The sequence below is a fragment of the Toxorhynchites rutilus genome, chromosome 3 (genome assembly GCF_029784135.1).
Source record: "Toxorhynchites rutilus septentrionalis strain SRP chromosome 3, ASM2978413v1, whole genome shotgun sequence".
NCBI classification, from domain to species: Eukaryota; Metazoa; Arthropoda; class Insecta; order Diptera; family Culicidae; genus Toxorhynchites; species Toxorhynchites rutilus.
This window is the reverse complement of record NC_073746.1, coordinates 87,810,934-87,832,385: the sequence shown is the minus strand read 5'-3', so window position 1 is coordinate 87,832,385 and position 21,452 is coordinate 87,810,934. Positions and strand designations below refer to the sequence as shown.

The following is a 21,452-nucleotide window of genomic DNA, read 5'->3' as shown; positions in this document are numbered from 1 at the left end:
ACCCTTCAGTCCGGTGGCAGAAAATAAATGGGATTGCGAGAGTCGAGCATGGTGTTCAGGCGAGCGTCTCAGCACTACCTTATAAGCCACCGTTCAGTGCGATGGCAGAAATAAAATGGGGTTAAGAGAGATGCGCCTCCATTCTGTCCGGTTGCAGAGAAGAAATGGGATTGGGAAAGATAAACCACCATTCAGTCAGGATAAATAGATTAGGAGAGATGAGCCTCCGTTCAATCCGGTTGCAGAAAAGAAATGGGATCGGGAGAGATGAGTATACATAGTGTTAGCGAGCACCAACTTAACGGTCTCTGTTCAATCCTGTGGCAGAAAATAAATGGGATTAGGAGAGATAAGCCTCAATTCAGTCCGGTTGTAGAAAAGAAATAGGATTAGAAGAGATAAACCTCCGTTCAGTCCGGCGGCAGAAAATGAATGGGATTGAGAGTGATAAGTATGCATAGTGTTAGCGAGCACCGGCTTATAAACCACCATTCAGTCCGGGTGCAGAGAAGAAATGGAGTTAGGAGAGATAAATCACCGTTCAGTTCGATGGCAGAAAAGAATTGGGATTGGGAGAGATTGGTCTCCGTTCAGTCCGGTTGCAGAAAAGAAATAGGATTAGGAGAGATGAGCCTCCGTTCAATCCGGTTGCAGAGAAAAAAGGGATTGCAGAGAAGAAATGGGATTGGAAGAGATAAATCACCATTCAGTTCGGTGGCAGAATAGTAATAGATTAGGAGAGATAAGCCTCCGTTCAATCCGGTTGCAGAGAAGAAATGGGATTGAGAGAGATAAACCTCCGTTCACTTAAAAGTGAAGTGGCAGAAAATAAATGGGATTAGGACAGAAGAGTATGCATAGTGTTCAGACGAGTGAGCGAACGAAACCATTTCTCTGTCACTTCGGAACTAAATGGAATTCCGAGCGTACACTGGCTTATGAACCACCGTTCAGTTCGGTTGCAGGAAATAAATAGAATTGCGAGAAAAAACGTAGTCCAACGTCAAAAAAAGAGAAAAACAATTCTTCTGACCAATAAGGGTCCTCTGTCAAGCTGTCGTTTAAAGGATACAAATTGATAAAAGAAACTATTTTTCCAGGGCCTCCATTTGATGTATCAAAAGTGTAAAAATTACAGATTTCTGAACAATGAAAAAAACTCAATTCAAATGTAATTACTACAAACAATTATAGTCTAACGCCCTGCTCCGATACATTAGTAAATTTTAGAATTTAGATATTAGTTTTTTTTTAAAATTGAATGCATTTATCGTTGAGAAAGTTTTTTGGTTGATTTTGGACACGGATCTTAGCTGATCAACCCTACTAAGTAATGAAGCAATCCGATAGTCCCTACTTAGTCACCACCCCCCGCCCCCCCCCCCCCCAAGAACCCTCTGTCGAAGAGGCACACAATTTTTCACACTCCCGTACTCGCTTTGATGTCAGACGAGAAGCATTCTGGAGTGAATTACCAATCCTGGGTCATAATGAAGGCACACTTACTGCCACGACAAACGGACATATAGACAGTCACAGTCACGGACCAACACATCGCGCATTCACACGGTGGTAAAGCTGCTCTGCTCTTTTGTATGTGTACTTCTGCGGGCTCTCAACGCTCAAAGCGTTACGTATCCAATGACATCGTTTCAAGATTTCACCAAGATTCAGATTGGCGTTAGAGGGGGGCGAGGATCCGGTCACCGTAGATCATGGAACCGAGAGTTGGTTTGGTTTGGGTTGTACCGTAAGCCGAAGAGAGCTGTAAACAAACTGTGGTGTGTTTCCATTCCTCATTCATCATCTCCGGGAGCTGCTGAGTTCAGGGGGAGAGGGTTGTGTATGTGTACTTGAATGTACGGATCCGTTCAGAGACTTTTCCTTTGGCGTCATAATTTTTATGGCGGGATAAATGGGTACGCTCGCCGGGGCCACGATGATAAAAGATCTCTGCGCTTTTAGAGAGAAGCTCATATCGGGCTCTATCATGGCACTTGGAAATAGCGAAAGATAGCGGAATTTCTGTGCGGAAAAGTTTTATGGTTTCCTAACCCAAGCCGTTCGGCTGAAGTCGGTGGCCATGGAACGACTTCTGGTTGCGAGAGAGATAGATAGAGAGAGAGAGAGAAACATGGTTCATCCAACCAACAGAAGCTGGATGTACAAGATGGATGGGCTATTTATCATGCTGGCGGTGTTGGGCCAAGTGCAGAATACCATGACACCCAAGTGGGCTGTGAATCACCTAAATGGAAGCTGGATGTTTACGCTTCGTATTATTCGGATTGCTCTGAAGCAAATCTTTATAGCTGACGCTTCCTTTTGAAGGCAGTGTGACGGCGGGAGGAAGCCATTCAGGTAAGGCTGCAGGTAGAATCAAAGCAAATGATTGTGTCTGTATGACATGGCAATTTGGAGTGTGTGTGACTTGTCGCGTTAGTGCTAATGTGTGATACCTTGATGGATGCTTCTGATGATGCTATAAGAATATAAACCATCAAAACGTTAATGCTTTTAATTCTTCCAATTATTTCAAAGTAAAGAGAGCAAAAAAGGCAATAAACATGATTAGCATCGAATCAGCAAAATGAAGTAAAAATTTAAATTAAATAAGAACAACAAAAATATCACCCTACAATCAGAACCGTGTAGAATCAAGTGCCAAGCTGAAGTGTATGACAACACGACAATCACCCCGACTACATACCAATTACAATCTACAGATTATTATACATACACAATACCTTACAGCCATTACAATGGTGCACAATCATATCTGCATCCGTAGCGGTGGGGCTTGAATTGCATTTCAGCACCCAGTGCAAGTAACTGTATAATGGGTTAAGCACATTTGTAAGGAAAACTTGGACAGTAGTTTTCTCCATTGAGCGTACCAACTCGACACAGAAATGCCTGAAATGTTTCATGTGTACAAAATTGGCACTTTGGAAGCTGCAGAGGAACGAACGTGGAACGCCGTCGAGTCCTTAACCACCGGGTAGAGCCGGCAAACAATGGTTACTCCCGTAATAATGGTGCCGGGGAACAATGGCTGAAATTTAACGAAGCCGAAAACAGACTGTATCCCGAATCCAGCACGTGTGGAACGTATCGTTAGTGAGAAGTGAACGGTAATTTATATGTGCATATAAACTAACGAATTAATATTGAAGAAGAAATTTTAACACTTCAGCAGCACCAACGGATGCCACTCAGACGAAAGACACGCCACTGAGATCAACAGTGTAGCATAGTGGGAAAGGAGCATAAATTGTGAAAATGACAAACGAATTGCTCATTTCCACATCATATTATCTATGAATCAATCGCTACAAGTATTCTTCAATTTGAAGAATTGTCTCCATTAGCAAAATGTTTAACAAGGACCTTTTTCGATTGCTATAGGGATAACAATCTTCAACACATCGCTCCGCTTCTTCAAGCGGGTGCAAAACTATTTCATCGCGTGGCACAATGTGTAACTCCGCACGGGATACAACTTCTAATGCTGAAGATGGGCGAATGGTTCTGACGTTGCACTTCACCAGGAGGGACCGGCGACATTCACAAATGAAAGGATAGAAATAATGAATGTCTGGTTTTGTATCGTTCTCGTTCCAGATTATTCCGTATATGACCTTGGGGTGCGGAAAGTGTGTACTTGCCACCATCTCATATCAAACCCAGAGCATCATGAATGGTTCGAGCAACAGTGCTTCGCTGTGTACTGAATAAGGGAACTAAATATCATTACTAAATGTGCGGATGTGAATGAAAATGTACGCCTTTGTGTGGATGGTTGCGAAAATAAGGTAGGATACAGAACTCACACACGGGACTCCCAAATAAGAGCACTGCGTGAAGTGTGCAATCGTATCCATCCGTGACTTATATCACATTCAATGACGCTGGTACACTGGGAATGTATCCGACGTATTCTGGGGAGAGGTGCGTGTAGAACCACGATCAACCAGGACCAGGCTACCGGCGGCAATGGTGAGTTTCTCTGCGGCCTGCAAGCTATAATGAAACACGATGACACATCCAAATGTGGCTTCACTGCAATCGCGTTAACCTCATGGGAGACCACACGGATATGCATCGTCAGTTCCACGTGGATGAGATTTGCGGCTGACCTGGTTTGCCCGTGGGATGCGGTTCTAAATCATCGCACCGGAGTATGCATTATACTACTAAGTTAATGGAACCATGTGTTCGTTTTTCAGATGGTTTCTGTTTCTGCTGCGCGCATTCTGTACAGACGATACGACGAACGAAAAATATTCAGCTTCCAACGCTTGTATATGAATGCATAGAGAAGCAAAAGTTTTGAAAAGCTAAATTTGAACTCCTATTCACAAAATAACGGAATGTAATTCCTATGAAATGATGAGGAACAACATTGTTGTTTTAGATGTATCTTACAGTGATGGCGAAAATAATAAATACACTGATAGTGTTATTTAAACGCCCTAACTGCAAAGTTTTGATTGGCCCGATTTAGCTTTTCCCCAACACAGACTGAAAAATCAATATGCGAAAATGTGTTTCCCCAACACGGACTTCAAAATCAATGTGCCTGAGGGAATCTGCTTTGCAAATATATGCAAACTGCGAGTGCTTTCTGTCGTGTTTGTTTCCATTTTCTTTATTTTTCCAATTTTTCTCCTTCAAAAGTGATTTAAGAGTTCTTCATTGAATTCAGAAGGCCTTCCGCTGCGGGGCGTGTCATCGACGCCAAAATCGCCATTTTCCGACTTTACAAACCATTTCCGTGCTGTAGATCTTCCCCATACACGTCGTAAATATCCTAGGTTGCTTCGGCAACTTTTTGACTTAGATGGAAAGAAAAGAAAAGCCGGTTTCGAAAATGTTGACTTTTGCCTCCTGGGCAGGGCTCTACATAGTCATAGTCAACTGAGGATAGTTAGCTGACTATCTGACTGACTATATCCGTATCCTTTTTTTTTATCTGTATTATAGTGATTTTCAACTCATTTTGGCTGGTTCGTCACTTTTTACTTCCATTTTTGGGAGAATGTCGGGAGTGAGAATTGAACTCTTGACCTTTAGCGTGAGAGGCATGGATGTTACCACTACGCCAGATCGCCTCCATATCCGTATTCTGTTAGTAATGAATTTTGGCTTCTTCAATTTCTCCGCCAAAACGACTAAACAGTCAGTCGGGCGTTTAGTCGCTATCTCCCTCTACCGACTCGACTATATCATTTCATTCTTCCCAGTCAAATTGTCCAAACAGCAAACAAATTGTTGTAAAATAAAAGAAATATAAAAACGCTGTGAATTTATTCCCCAACCCAATATAGTTTCGTTTGCCAACAATCTTCGAGTTTTCAATGCTGTGTATTCAGGATCTTTGTTCTGCATGAAGGTCCAACGGAGTGGCATATTCCCTTCGTCATACGGAAGCATCATGTGACGTAAAATATAAGCGAGTTGTGCAAATGTGTCAACCTTGCACCGTAAACCACAAAAATTATAAACGAAAATCAGCTCTCCCGTATGAAATATGTGTTCTATGTTACAGAGTGATACATTCTCTGCAGGTGGGGATACATCTTGAACGAAAATTGTGTCTGATAATGATTTTATATTATAAATAAAGTTTTGACGGAAATGCAAGATAATTTATAGAAAAATACTTAAGTTGGGGTGAGGACAATGTCTTCTAAGTATTAAATCTTGAGTCGAACGGATTACAAAATGCAAAATTGCTATCCGTTCGAGTAGTAATTTGCTTTTTTCACATTTTACATTCCTACTTACATTGGATTGATGAAATAAAAAAAATAATAATTTTTTTAAATTTTTTGTTTTTTTTAAATTTTTATGCCACCAAGAGTTATGTACGTTTCACGTTTAAAACTGCCTTTGGTCATACTAATCTGATAGAGATAAATTTATCCCGCTAATCGAATGTTGGCACCAGACATCGGCACTGTACATCCCTTATCGCAGATTGCGAAGTCTTGTGTTCAATTAGTCGCCCGTAAATCACTCGCTCAAAATGCAGTACATGAAAAATATTGCAACGTGAGTTCCGCTTCGACTGGTCGATAGTGTGTTCATAATAAAAGATGCATTGACAACCAAAAGATGCACAATGAACCATGAATCAACCATCAAAAATCACACAAGTGTTTGGCTCTTCAGGTGCTGTCAGGGTTGCCAACTATAATTTTCAAAAATCAATCAAAAAAAATAAAATTCAAGAACAAATCAGAATAGCTAATATTGAGTTGTCTGGAAAGTTCGTGGCGAGTTTTTTTGAAATCGAAAGTATCATTTTAATAGGCAAACTAGCTGACCCGGCAAACTTCGTCCGGCCCAAAATTTTTATTTTGTTATCAATACCTTCAAATATTCACGTTTTCTTACTAAGCGCACGGTCATGGGTCCAATCGCTGTTCATTGATTGATCTTCGAATCGACCCTTTCAAATTACTTTTTACTATAGAACTCATAGTACTTCTACCAAAACACGTCATTATTCAATTTGCTTGAATAGTTCACGAGTTATGCAATCCCCTTCTCCTACTTTGTAGAGAGGGGAGGAGTGTTGAACCACCATTTAGTGCCCTCTGAAACTTCCACATGCCAAATTTGGTTCCGTTTTCTCGATTGATTATCGTGTAATGCTGCCTTATGGAGGGGATAGGAATGTCGAACCACCATAGAAACATTTATTGCCCCCTAAAACCTCCATATACCAAATATGGTTCCAGTTGTTTGACTAGTTCTTGAGTTATGCAGAAATTTGTGTTTCATTTGTATGGCAGCCTCCCCTTAGAGAGAGGAGAGGAGTGTCGAACCACTATCGTCACTCGTATCTAGAGCTTGCCAATCTCGAATACATCCAAGGCATGTTATTTTGCATGACAAATGACATTTAATGCACACCGCAAACATTGATACGCTTTATTAAATGTGGTACCCAAATATCAAGTTTTTTAACGAGTCCAATATGTTTTATATGATCGCTGATTGTTGATTCCGGTTTTTTTCAATTTCCCTGTTATTGACGTAGGACTACGTCTAACCGGAAGATATAGGGGGTGAAATGGAAATCTAGGCACTGAACAAGTAGGAAAAAATGCAAGATTTGGAACGCTTATAACTCGAGCATTTCTCAATAGATCGCAAAGGTTCTTGCATCAATTGATAGGAAATATATCTACGCATCTATCATAACGAATAACATTTCATTTTTTTTGAGATAAATAATTGAATAATTGTGAAATATCAAGCATTGTCGAAATGCACTATGTGCCCATTTTTGATTGGTCCAGTTTGTGCTACTCAAATCGTACCGACCAAAACGGGCAACCAGAGCAGCAGCGAAATAGAATGAAGCACGATTGGAAAGGAAAAAGAAAAAATATGAACGAAACATTGGTCGCAGTCTCACACATGCGTAATTCTCGAGCCAGCCAGTCAGCTTAAAAATCCCCGCTCCGCTGCCGTAACGATAATTCTCATTCAAACCGTACACCACATCGGTTCGCATCACAACACATCAACAAACCAACCCAAGCAGCCATGTCTGGACATGGTAAAGGAGGAAAAGTGAAGGGAAAGGCAAAATCCCGCTCGAACCGTGTTGATCTGGAGTTCCCCGCAAGGGTAGCTAGGCCGAGCGCGTTAGTACCAGTGCACCAGTCCACCTAGCCGGCGTTATATAGTTTCGGCCGCCGAAGTGATCGAGTTAGCTGGCAAAGCTGCTCACGACGATAAGAAAACCCGCATTCGGAACAGAACACATTCGGTTCGGTGGACATCAAGTCAACAACAGGCAGTTGCAGCGAGTGGCGAGTGGCAAACGCAATCGCAAAACGGCATCAGGTAGCAGAAGAAAAAAGTTTGTTCTTTATACAAACTGCTTTGGTGGCAAATCCAGAACAGTTGTTCTGAGCTTATTGATTTTCACCAATTCTTAAATTGCTTCTCGATTGAAAGTACAGTAATTTACACTTATCTCGACATTTAGCTAATTGGACGGACCTGCAGTGCGACATATTTAGTTGGACATTTTTGTAAACATAGAGTTCGGGGTCCAAACTATGACCCCGCATTGAAAGTCGACACTGTACCACTGTCATCGCAAATGTTCAATTACAGGTTAAAATTACCTCCAATCCGATACTGAGTGGTGGTAATGCGACGTGCCATTGAATGTAATTTACTGTAAAATATGTCACAAGCTGGATGGGAAGAAATTTTCCAACTGTGAAAGCTGTGGCGAGTGGCAAATGCAATCGCTAAACAGAAAGGTTTAGCCGAACAAGATGGGAATATCGAGTGATAACAAAAACACAACATCAAAGGTTCTTTTCAGAACCATCAACATATTCATAAAGAGTAAACAGTAAACTAATCCATTTTTCAGGTAGATAGGTAGGTATTCACGTAGGAGAAGAAAATAAAACAATATATTTGAAATATATATTTAACAAAAGCTGTCCCCTTTGTATAGTCCTACGTCACTCCGGTTATGTCCCCGACATTACCCACCCGTCTTTTTCTCGATCAGTTACATGACGACCCAATCCTATAATGATTTAGATTGGCCCACTAAAAAAAATTTCAGAACGAAACTTATCAAACAAATTTTGGCAACAATTTTTACACACAATTACTTTTCGGCAACCCAATATTTGAGCCAAAGTTCATTCACTTAATCAACGATTTATAACGAAACTTCTTAAATCTATATGCATTTATTTTTTTTAACAGTTCTGCAATAAAAAAAAATTTACGAAGATCAATTTTTACATTTGGCAATTTTAGTTTAACCTTACAAAAATTTCGGAAGAAGAACGTGGAACAAAGGTACAAAGGCTCTAAATCAACAGGACATATTAACAAATCAACACAAGCTAATCGATTTTTTATACACATATTTATGACGTTTTCAATATCTGAGTATCGTCGTCTTCAATACTCAGATTTCAGATACTCAGATACTCAGAATCGATTTTTTTTATACACAGACTAGCTGACCCGGCAAGCTTCGTCCCGCCCAAAATTTGTTTTTTTGTTATCAATACCTTCAAGCATTCAGGTTTTCTTACTATGAGCATTCTTACTATGAGTTCATGGGTCCAATCGCAGAACTGTTCATTGATTGATCTTCTGATCGACCCCGTTGAATTTACCTTTTACTATAAAATTCCTAATATTTCTAACAAAACTCATCATTATAATATCAGATTATTTTCAGACACAATCCTCTTTCAAGATATTTCAACCACTTGCATATAACATGTTTCTCTGTTACATGGAATAAATGTTTTATACAGAAAATATGATAGAATGGAGACAGCCCTAAATCGGACAATTCCTCCCTCGAGTTCTGCTCTTATCAACACATTCGGCGATACTTTTTTATTGGTATAGATAGAAGGGAGGAGTATCTAACAACCGTAGAATCATTTGTTGCACCATAAAACCTCCACATGCCACATTTCGTTTCATTTGCTCGATTAATTCTCGAGTAATGCAGAAATTTGTGTTTCATTTGCATGGCAGCCCCCCCCCCTTAGAGGAGGGGTGGAGAGTCTAACCATCATAGAAACATTTATTGCATCCTAAAATCTCAATATGCCAAATTTGGTTTCATTTGCTTGATTAATTCTCGAGTAATGCAGAAATTTGTGTTTCATTTGTATGGCAGCCCCCCCTTAAGGGGGGGGAGGGGTCTCAAACCATCACGAAAACCTTCCCCGGTCCCAAAAACCCCTACATACCAATTTTCATGTTGATCGGCTCAGTAGTTTCCGAGTCCATAAGAATCAGACAGACAGACAGAAATCCGTTTTTATATATTATATATAGACTTATTATGACGTTTTCAATATCTGAGTAATCAAAAAATATATGACTATTGAAGACATCATAAATCTGTGTATTAAAAAAAACCATTAGTTTGTGTTGATTTGTTAATATGTCCTGTTGATTCAGAGCCTTTGTACCTTTTATTCCACGTTCACCATTTGTTTCATTCAAAATTGTTCAGTGGTCCAAAGATGAGACTGATAAATGTGTGTGTGTGATAAATGCATATTTTTTTAATATTCCAGATTTGGTTTCCATATACTTGTATGGGAACATAATTTATTTATTTCAACAAAAGCTTATCGTTTTTTTTAAACACAGATTTATGACGTCTTCAATACACAGATATTGTGTTCGGGAATTTTCGATACTATATAAAGTCATAATAAAAAAATGCGAAACACAGTTTTTACATAAAAACTGAGCATCATGTCAGTGTAATTTAGATCTGTTCACAAATACGGTAGAAACGTTATTCGGTACTCTTTTCATAAATACTAATCCGAGGGGATCTACAGTTCGCCTGCTCGTAGGTAGAACCGTTTAAAGGGGTCACCACATGTTTCTAAACGGCAGCTTATCGCCGACTCCCCCATAGAGTCTACCCCTCGCAAAAGGGTGTAAATTTGGACAATGATGGATATAATGTGACGGAATAATCGCTCATCAGATTTTGACGGGCGGGTTTTGGATCGGAAATCCAAATTTAGACAGCCGGAGCCGGTTGATTCGCCGTTTTAGGTGGGAGGAATATGAATAAATTACACTTTTGGGAAATGCTCCACGTTTATCTTCCGCTCGCTCTTATGCAGCAGTGGTGAATCGTTCGCACCCAGGCGCACCGGGAGGGGATTATGCAAATTTTCCTATCAGAGGAGTAAATTCGCGTCCCGCTTCCAGTTCCGCCAGACATGCGAACGCGCACATCGACAAATGTTAAATAGAACGGCACATTCCAGGGGATGAGATGCAAAGCTCGCAGGATTTCTCTGCGCGCAATAAGACACGGTCCGGTGTGAAGATTTTGCAAATAAGTGGAATAAAATCATTGACGAGGATTTTGCCTGGGTTTAGGTTAATTCCGCTGCAGGAACCTGGGACATTAGGTTGAGCGCACGATGTGAGCAGGGAATCATTTTGCTTCGGTGTACCAATAATTAATAGGAAAATATTTTTTGTAGCTCTAACTTCCGTAGAATGACACAAAGATCAAAGCGAATGAACATATTTTGTGGCTTGATTCGTCATTGGAACAGTCAGTGATGGTAAAAAATCACATTCAACGATCAATGAATAAGTATAAGTAGTCGGATGTTTTTAAATCACCCCCAGCAGGCGATGCTCTTTTATCCTTCATATGTACACAGAGAGAATACTTGGAACGGTGAGCTACCAAGATCTCAAAAAAGCAATATGAAATAGAAATCCCCACTGCAAGAATCGGAGCATTACTTCTACTACTCAAGGTTTGTCGTGAAAGCATGCCACAAACGATTAATCCCATCCCATAGAGCGGATGATGAGTTCTTGATCGGAAAGTGTAACAAGAGACGATCAACTGAAATCTTATGACTCTCGTCGAGGGATTTTTAATTCTCTATTGCACTGACCGCAGTGAGTGGCTGACTCAGTCTCGTGTCGATTTTATTATGCTGTCGTCTCCCGCCCGATAAACAGCAGACGGGAAATGGATGCAATTGATTAATTTTATTACCAGCAGATTTGGGCGAATCTCATCCCGCCCAAAATCGTTTTTTAGATTCCAATAATTCTAAACATTCACATTTCTCTTCAAATATTTTTTCTAATAATAATTCAATTAGTGATTTCACGAAACACTTTTCGAATTCAATGGAATTTAAGATCCTTTTTTATTTTGTAGACAAAACGGATAACATATTTGATTAATTCAATTCTGTGTGGTTACGTTTTTCGTTACAAATAAATGTAATGAATTAGTATGGACATATGTTATTCATATATCGTGGACTTCCGACATATGCGGCAGTAGATTTATTGAACGACCAATGTTTTTTTCATATCCCTTCAAACTTGTTGCATCTCTTGAGTGTACATACTGCTTTGTCCGCAGATTTGTTTGGTTGAATCTGGTTAATTTTAGGTATTCAATTTCCATATTGTCGAATAAATACTGTTGGAACAATCGGTATCGCAGAAAATGATTAACAACATCCTACCTAATCATCAAACGGTATGCGAAGATTTTAAGTGAACTGACGGCATTGGAATATATGCTTTGTGAGGACCACACAATTATTATCAGAGCGAATAAACGTCCGACTGGAAGTCATGAACATCAATTTAATGTTCCCAAGATAAATTTATCCTTCCTAAAGATGATCAGATGTAATATATTCCAATGCCGTCTGGAATAACCGAACCAACACCTTATGTTCGTGATGTTGTTTTTGCTATTGTTCTGATGTTTCATAACACGGCACTCTATTGATTATTCGCCGAAAATGGATAAAAAATATCCTTGAGGCTAGCCTACGGTATGGTGAGCCAGTCTCAGGATAAGAAAACATTTTAAAATAAAGCTTTATTTTTTTTAATGAATCAGTAGTAAAACAATACGTCAAAACGTTTCTCAGCTTTGTGATGATAATCATTACCCATTTGAGTTGTATGAGTATTCCCCCCACAAATTGTGGATAGTCTATCTGCATACAAATTATGTAGAGTTCCACAGTCCTAAAATTTAATGAGTAACTATTTACGTGCTTACACAAAAAACACATGTTGACATATTTGCGCTAATTTATGTTTTTGATTAATTCAAGGTAATTAAGGTCTTTTCTAGCCACAAGTTTACTCTCTGTGGGACATTAAACATTAATGTCGTCCTATCTGCTGTAGCGCATTTTTTCCTCACATAGTTTCATCGAAGTAAACGCGCTCGGAGAGGAAAATTGAACTCCCGGACGAGAGAACGAGAATCGTAAAGCGTACGTCATAGAGATACTCATTCCCATGGAGCAAATTCTTGTTAGAAGTTGTAAACAGAACGAGGAAGGAGAGTAACTCAATTATTCGAACTAGTTTCAGTCTAGCAATGCTTTGGTCAACTCAGAGTTACCAAGAGAAAATCATTTGGTTATGATGGGTGTTTACGCCAGTACTTCTGGCTATGCCGAATTTCACTTTCCGACGGAGAAAACGTTAACCGGACAGCGTATAATAAGGAAATTATATTCCGAATTTAAATTTGCAAAAGATAGTGAGACTTTACTCTACGAAGGTTTATTAACGAATGAAGCTCTGTACATTACGTGCCCTATTTATATGATACTCACTCTAGTGAATTCTATTTTGGATGGTATCTTTGCTCGGGTTGTTCTAGAATGTTCGCTATAAACAATAGACCTTATATTATAGCAATAGACTTTTTCTATCCCTGTCTGATACCTTTCTAGAAAAGTCAGTTTGTTCTCTGGTGAATTGTTATTGTTTGGACATCGCTTTTGAGGTAAGTTGATTGTTTGAAATAATACCTTTGATTTCCAATTTACTTTTCAGGTAATTGTGTACCATTTGGAGCTCTTGGACAAAACTTGAGTTCCGCCTTGGCTCGTGCCGGAACATTCCGCCCACTAAAATTGGGTCAATTTTCCTGTTGAAGTGGTAGCTTACTGAGATTGTGGACTGATTGAACGATTTCGCTGTCTCTCATCTTTAGCGTAACCAGTCGCGGCTTTCCATCTGGTGCGGGTTTCAGCTGCAGAACTCTTCCGAGTGCCCACTGCTGTGTGGGTAGTTTCTGCCGTCGAACGAGAACCAAATCACCTATTTGCAGATTGTTACTTGGTTGATGCCACTTATTTTTGCGCTGCAATTCGGGAAGGTATTCGCGACTCCAGCGATCCCAAAAGTGTTTCCGTAGCTCATGCAAATATTTGTAGCGTACTTCGTAGCTTTTATCGGCTGTTGGGATGTACTCGCTATGATTGGGTGCTGTGAGTGGTCGTCCAATGATGAAGTGTGCGGGCGTCAATGGTTGCAGGTCATTTGGATCGCTCGATGAGGTGATATGGGACGTGAGTTTAAAATGGTTTCGATGTCCGCTAACAATGTGCTGAATTCTTCGAACGTTAGTTTTGCGTTACCGGTAATGATTTTTAGGTGTCGTTTCGCTGATTTTATCGCTGCCTCCCAAAGACCACCCATGTGTGGCGATGCTGGCGCGTTGAAATGCCATTGCGTACCACCCATCGATAGATAGTTGGCGACCTGAGTGTTGTGTTCGTCCGAAGCTCTCCTTTTGTACCATTCTCGAATTTCTCTCGCAGCACCCACAAAGTTTGTTCCGTTGTCACTGTGGATGTGTCCACAGTGACCTCTGCGAGCGATGAATCGCCGAAGCGCAGCCAAGAAAGCTCTTGTAGATAAGCTGCTTACAGCTTCTAAGTGGACTGCTCGCGTCGTAAAGCATACAAAAACGCAGATGTAGCCTTTGGTTGTTGGTGAGCCAGGTCCACGTCTCTGAATCAGGGTGATGGGTCCACCGTAGTCCAATCCGCATATGTAGAATGGCGGGGCAGCTTCCAGACGTTGTGGTGGGAGCTGACCCATTATTTGTTCCAGCATTCCCCGATTAGGATTAGCCTTGAAACAAGGAATGCATTTCCATACAACATTCCGTGCTGCTCTTCGTCCTTGTGGAAACCAAAAGCACCTTCGAATGCTTGCTAACAGTGCTTCCGGTCCAAGATGGTGATTGCTGAGATGTTCGTGCCGCAGGATCAGTTCGGTCAAAGTACTTTTTGCTGGCAAAAGTATTGGATGCTTACAGTCGTAATTGATGTTTGACCGTGCCAGCCTGCCGCCCACCCTGAGAAGGTTGCCATCTAGGAATGGAGTTAGCGGCCATAGTTTGCTGCTATTTGGAAGTACTTTTCCAGCTGTTAATGCTGCAATTTCGCCTGGATAGTATTGATGCTGGACATGGCGAACAAGTATATCTCGCGCTGTGTGCAATTCAGTTGGCTGCAGTGGCCCGATTCTCCTGTCTGTTCGGTTTCGTTGGCAGTTGGTGCCGAAGCGAAGAATCCAGGCAGTTACTCGTATCAGCCGTATGTAGGAAGAGTACCGGCTGAGCATTCCGTCTAGCAATGAATTGAACTCGATGACGTGCGTTGAAGTCACTGCTGACAGTCTCCTTTCCTTGTCGATGAGGCGCTGCACTGTTGAGGGCAGATTGTCTGGCTGGAGTTCGATTGAGTCCTCGGGCCTCCAAGTAGGACCACTCCACCATAAAGGAGTGCTCGCTAGTGACATAGGGGTGACCCCACGGCTCAGTAGATCGGCCGGATTTTCGTCCGTAGGAATGTGTCTCCAGTTCACTGCGGATAATGTCGAGTTGATCTCTGCTACGCGGTTGGCCACAAATGTCTTCCATCTGGCTGGGTCTCCTGCTATCCACGCTATAGTTGTCATGGAGTCACTCCAGGCTGTCGTCTGATGGATGGTCATTCGTAACGTTGACTTTACCGTTTTGATGAGTCGTGCTAGTAGCGTAGCTGCGCAGAGTTCTAACCTCGGTATTGTTGGGCGATTGATAGGTGTCACCTTTGATTTGGAGCAAAGCAGGCGCTAGCTGACGTTGCCCACTTCGTCCACGGCTCTCAGGTATAACACTGCACCATATGCTGTCTCCGATGCGTCGCAGTATCCATAAAGGTACACCCGCCGTAGAGAATCGATGAATAGGCAGCGACGAGGGATTTTAATGTGCCATGTCTCTTGCAGATGTGCCAGGTAAGAACGCCAACGGACATTGTATAGTTCTGGTAATGGATCCGACCAGTCGATGTCGAGTTTCCAGAGCTCCTGCATGAAGGTTTTGGCAACGATTACAATAGGTCCAATCAGACCTAGCGGGTCGAATATTTTCGCGATAGTCGACAGCACTTCACGTTTCATGTAGTGTGTTTGATTTGCGTTGCAGTTTACGGAGAAAGAAAATAGATCTTCGCTGACGTGCCATCTCACTCCAAAAGTCTTCAGCGATGCTTCTGGGGCGAAGTGATGCGTAGACAACGAAGCTCGTTCTGCAACCGGGATGTCTTTGAGTACTGCCGGATCATTTGTCGCCCATTTTCGCATGGTAAAACCACCTCGTCTCAACAAATGTGTCATCTGTCTGCGCGTCTCGATAGCTTCTCGGACAGAGGATGCACCAGACAGAAGATAATCGACGTAAAAATCGCTGATTCCCTTCTTGGCCAGTGGAAACGAGTCGCCGTCGTCCACCGCAAGTTGTTTCAATGCTCTAGTTGCCAAGAACGGTGCGCAAGACAAGCCGAAAATTACCGTTCGCATCCCGCACTCTGTCATAGGGCGACCTGGTTCTTGCCACAGCATCCGGATGAGCTGAGAGTCCTCTTCTGTTACACGAACTTGGAGATACATTTTCTCGATATCTACAATAAGTGCAATTCGATGTAGACGGAAGTTCAGCAGGATGTTGTACAAACTTTCTTGTACCACTGGACCTGTCATTAGCAAGTCGTTCAGGGTGAAGCCGTTCGATGACTTGAGTGACCCGTTGAATACCACTCGAAGCTTTGTCGTACTGCTTTCTTCCTTCAACACTGCGTGGTGAGGCAAAAATATGGTTGGTTTGTGACTCGGCCCCGCTGGCATTGGTTCGATGTGTCGAGCAGCAATGAGTTCCCCGACGTAGTTTTCATACAGCTGTTTATGTTCTGGATTGTTGTTCAGTCTCCTTTTCAATGCGTGATATTGTCGCAACGCCGAATATCTAGTGTCGCCTATGTTGGATGGATCCTTGCGAAATGGCAGCTTCACCACGTAGCGTCCACTTGAGTATCGCGTAGTATGTGCTTGGAAGTGATCTTCACACAACTGCTCTTCGACGGTCAAGCGTGTGGTCGGCTTGAAATCCTCCAGCTCCCAGAATTTGGCGACTAGCTGATTAAGATTTACAGATTCTTCTGGCGCTTCTACTCGTGTAGAAAAGTTTGAAGAGGTAGGATTTAGTCTTTCCTCTGGTATACGAAATCCTGCTACGATCCAGCCTAGTTTGGTTAATTGCAGGATTGGTTGTGATGGTCCCAGTGAAATCCGTTCCGGTTCAAGCAGGTGGTAATACATGCTGGCACCAATGAGTAGGTCGATGTTACCGGGAATGTGGAATAGCTCGTCCGCAAGCGCGAGATCTGCTAGACTACCCCATTGAGTGATGTTCACCGCTTGATGTGGGATAGGTTCGGAGATTTTGTCGAGGATAGCACACTCCGTCTGCTGCCGGAAGTCGGAATTACGTGACTGGATTGTCACCGATACGGCTTCGTGGATTCTGGTCGCTAGTCCAGAGATTCGCCTAAGTGGTAGATTGATGTGACGTCTGTCCAGGCCCAACTTCTTGGACAAGTCGGTGGTTATGAAGCACGCTTGTGAACCGGAATCCAGTAGAGCCCTGGCTGGACAGAGATTTCCTGAAGCATCCAGCACATTCACGATAGCGGTTGCGAGGAATACAGAACAGAATGCGTCGTTGTACGATAGATGGTTCCTCACTTCACCGGGAATTTGTGCTGGTGTATGTCTTCGGTCCTCATGGAGGAGTGTATGATGTCGCTGATTGCACTGCTTACACGTACCGTATGAGCAGCCGGTAGTCCCGTGACCTTCACGAAGGCAGTTCTCACATCGACCAAGACGTTTAACCCAATCAATGCGATCGGCCACGGATAAGTTGTTGAATCGTCTGCAGCAGAAAAGTCTATGTTGACCCTCGCCGCAAACTGCACAAATGGGTTTCGCCACCCTGTTCGTCGCAGCAAGGCTGGTACTGCGAGGTGAGGTTCGTGATGCTGACCGATTTGCAGGTTGAGATGATGAGCCACGAGAGGTTTCCAGCGTATAAACTCGTTGTTCCACGAATTCTAGGAAAGCCGTCAGCATCGGAATAGTTTCCATCATGGTCGCTCGAGTGTGCCACTGGTGACGGGTGTCAGTGTCCAGCTTCGCTTGTAGCAAGTGCACCAACCAGCAGTCCCGATCCTCTCGTTGTATGGCTTGAAGAGCACGTCTGACGTCGTCTGCTGTATCGTGCAAGCGTGCCAGGTTGCTTGCAGAAACAACGGTGAAAGAAGGAATATCGAGGAATCGTTGAATGTGATGACTTATAATTTGATCTTGCCGATCGAAACGCCTTTTCAAAACCTCCAACGCTCCTTCGTAGTTGCGGTCTTCAATTTTGATGTGTCTCAAGAGAGCGGCTGCTCGCCCGGAAGTGTACGTCTTCAGATACACCAACTTCTGTGCCTTTGTGAGCCGCGTGTTTTGGTCAACAGAACTCTTGAAGAGATCAAAGAACGATGTCCATTCGCCATAGTCGCCCGAAAAGATGGGTAGAATGCCCTTTGGTAGTTGCAATTCGGGAACCACGGGAGTTATCGATGATTCTTGAGATGATGTATTGGTGTTCGATGTAGCCGTAGACGCTTCGTTTCGGTTGTTGATCAGACGCTTGAACTGGAGAAGTGTTGCTCTCGTCCGGTTGTAGCTTGTCACGATCGACCTTTCGTATTCCAGATGTTCTTCTAATTCTTCGTCCACGCAATGTTCGAGAATTTTGTCGTGAACTGTCCTGAAGTCCTGCCAGAGCTCTCGTAGGCTATCCAGTTCTACGTCTAGATCTTCCACACAAGCCGTTGCAATTTGCATTGCTTGGACTCGAGAAGTGACGTAGCCTAGACGTCCTTCGATAGCTGAACGCCGCAGTTGCAGTTTCTCCATCTTCGTGTTGTCCTCAATGTCCACGTATCCTGTCTACAGCGCCAAATGTTTACGCCAGTACTTCTGGCTATGCCGAATTTCACTTTCCGACGGAGAAAACGTTAACCGGACAGCGTATAATAAGGAAATTATATTCCGAATTTAAATTTGCAAAAGATAGTGAGACTTTACTCTACGAAGGTTTATTAACGAATGAAGCTCTGTACATTACGTGCCCTATTTATATGATACTCGCTCTAGTGAATTCTATTGTGGATGGTATCTTTGCTCGGGTTGTTCTAGAATGTTCGCTATAAACAAAAGACCTTATATTATAGCAATAGAATTTTTCTATCCCTGTCTGATACCTTTCTAGAAAAGTCAGTTTGTTCTCTGGTGAATTGTTATTGTTTGGACATCGCTTTTGAGGTAAGTTGATTGTTTGAAATAATACCTTTGATTTCCAATTTACTTTTCAGGTAATTGTGTACCATTTGGAGCTCTTGGACAAAACTGAGGTAAGTAACAATTCATTTAAATAGCTAATACTTATTGTTGTTTTTTTTTCAGATGAGCTGTGTTTTGTGTTTAGTTTAGTGTTTTCAAGTGTAATTACTTTGTTGTGAATAAAGTGTGAAAAATTAACTTGTGTTTTTTTTCCTGATTTGAGTTCCGCCTTGGCTCGTGCCGGAACAATGGGAGAGGATTAATAGTTAGTCGCAGTTTGCACAGATTACGATCTGTGCAGTTTGCGATTAATCGTAAATCTCATCATGCTCCCTTGTTTTCCATCCTTGGGTACAGTTGTAAAATTTCGCAAATCATCACTTTGAACAAAATATCAAAATGGAACATTCAGACAAAACATCTTGATTTTATCGCTATCATTTCACTCTCAGTTCTACAAACATGGAAAGAGGCAATGCTAGCGCCGATATATTGAAGAAAAGTTTGCCACATCGTTGAGTTATGATTTCAATTTTCTCCCTCTTCCTTCAATCAAACTGCATTTGCCCCCTGTCCGAAGAAACTCCCACAAACTTAGCGATGTCCTTTTACGAGCCGTCATCTGTAGATTCGCAACATCTGTGATGCTCGCCTTGTGCACACTTCCAACCTTGGCAAGGGGAAAAATAATATGTACATAACATACCAGAAAGTTTTTCCTGTCAAGGCTCCCACAGTGTTGACTTTCACAGCGTCTCAGAAAATATGACTTTATTGATTTTATTAAAACTCGATGAAAAATATCGTACGTACGTGGCTCCCGATACCAACCCATGTCTGCCCTCGTTCGTTCATCAAAATTCAAATACCACCAACGGCCAGGGTGGCCTTTCCTTCTTATTGATGAACGCTGGTCCCGGCTCACGAAATGTGCATAAATTTGCTTGATATATTAAACGAAATCATATTATCGTTTCCATCATCATCAGCATCAGCACCATTCTTGTTACTATAGTAGCAGATCGGTGGTGTGATTTGATCCGAGGTATACCCTCAAACCTTCAACATATAATATGGAAGACGCGCAATTTTAACCAATACACATATGACATCCACATGAAGCACCGAAGTTCAATCGCACTGTATTGTTTTATTGAAATAGAAAACTTTCCCAACAGTAGTAAAAACCACATTGATTCCAACGAAGCGAAAGTTTTCTGATTCGCATTTTCCCATATCACGTACAAAGTTTATCGATAAAGAATTCGGTATGGAATACGAACTCGTTTATGCAGAAAATGCATTCGATTCATTCTTTTCCATACCAACTGGAAACTAGAAACTGGTTGACGAAACAAGCTTGCGCTTCAAGAGCATGTTTGTAACTGCTACACTGAACAATTGTTCAATTGGTTTGAAAATTATATCTAAATCGTTCCAAGTGCTCATTGATAAAAGGGAAAATTGGAGAATTGTAGATTCAATAATATAGATAAGCCATTATACAGCCATTCCATGCCAATGAGGAATTACAAAAATAAAATCCAAATTTTCACAGGATGTATTTTTTTTCGAAACCAAACCAATTGGCTTCATTTTGATGTGTCGATCATCTGAATCGGTCCAGTATTTATGCATTTTTGAAAAAAAAAGTAATTTTTAGGAAAAGGGGAAATTTGGATTTTTAGGGCCTCCCTAAAATATAAATGGACACCAAAATGAAAAACAATGAAAATATACGGATCTTATACTCTGTGATAAGGAACAAAATTACCACTTTTCACGAAAATCTGATAAACACTATATCTATATACAGCCATTCCATGCAAAACCGATATAGTGGTTCTCAAATTTTCGTGAAAAGTGGTAGTTTTGTTCTTTATCGCAAAACATTAGACCCGTATTTTTTATTTTTTCATTAGGGGACCATTTCCATTTTAGGGTTGTCCGAAAAATCAACTTTTTTTCTCTTTTTTCCAATAATGACTTTTTTCAAAAAATCATAACTTTCGAACTGCTGGATCGATTCAGATAATCGACATATGAAATTAAAGTCAATCACCTTTCTTGAAAAAATACTTTACCTGCAGAAAATTCGAATTCTGTTCTCGTTATTATTGATTGTATTCGTTTTTATTGTTTTCATAGTCTCGGGACCAAGAGCACTATATTTTTTTATATTTTTTGTGAAAAGGATTTTTCACATAACATATCTCGAAACCAGAGAGGCGTTTTTATTCGTTTTTGAGTTATGATTTTTCAAAGTTAACCGATTCAAAAATCCAAGAAATTATTTCTCACTTTTTTTCCAAAAATAACTTTTTTTCTAAAAATGACTTTTTTCAAAAAATTTTTACTTTTAAACTACTGGGCCGATTCAG

At 41.4% G+C, this 21,452-nt stretch overlaps 2 protein-coding genes across 2 annotated transcripts; both read right to left on the bottom strand.

The window, feature by feature from the left end:
- Positions 1-13,483: 13,483 nt before the first annotated feature.
- Positions 13,484-15,351, bottom strand: LOC129773299 (uncharacterized). Its single transcript, XM_055776898.1, has 2 exons — positions 13,949-15,351; positions 13,484-13,895 (listed from the first exon to the last, which is right to left on the bottom strand). The coding sequence occupies exons 1-2, from the start codon at positions 15,349-15,351 to the stop codon at positions 13,484-13,486; spliced, it is 1,815 nt and encodes a 604-aa protein (XP_055632873.1).
- A 120-nt stretch (positions 15,352-15,471) lies between these two features.
- On the bottom strand, positions 15,472-18,645 carry LOC129773298 (uncharacterized). Its single transcript, XM_055776897.1, has one exon. The coding sequence runs from the start codon at positions 18,643-18,645 to the stop codon at positions 15,472-15,474; it is 3,174 nt and encodes a 1,057-aa protein (XP_055632872.1).
- Positions 18,646-21,452: the final 2,807 nt, after the last annotated feature.

Coding starts and splice junctions, on each gene's coding strand:
- LOC129773298 (XM_055776897.1), bottom strand. CDS start 18,645: ATGGAGAAACTGCAACTGCGGCGTTCAGCTATCGAAGGACGTCTAGGC.
- LOC129773299 (XM_055776898.1), bottom strand. CDS start 15,351: ATGACCATCCATCAGACGACAGCCTGGAGTGACTCCATGACAACTATA. Junction 13,896..13,948: donor TTCGAAGAATTCAGCACATT/GTTAGCGGACAT, acceptor CACCTCATCGAG/CGATCCAAATGACCTGCAAC.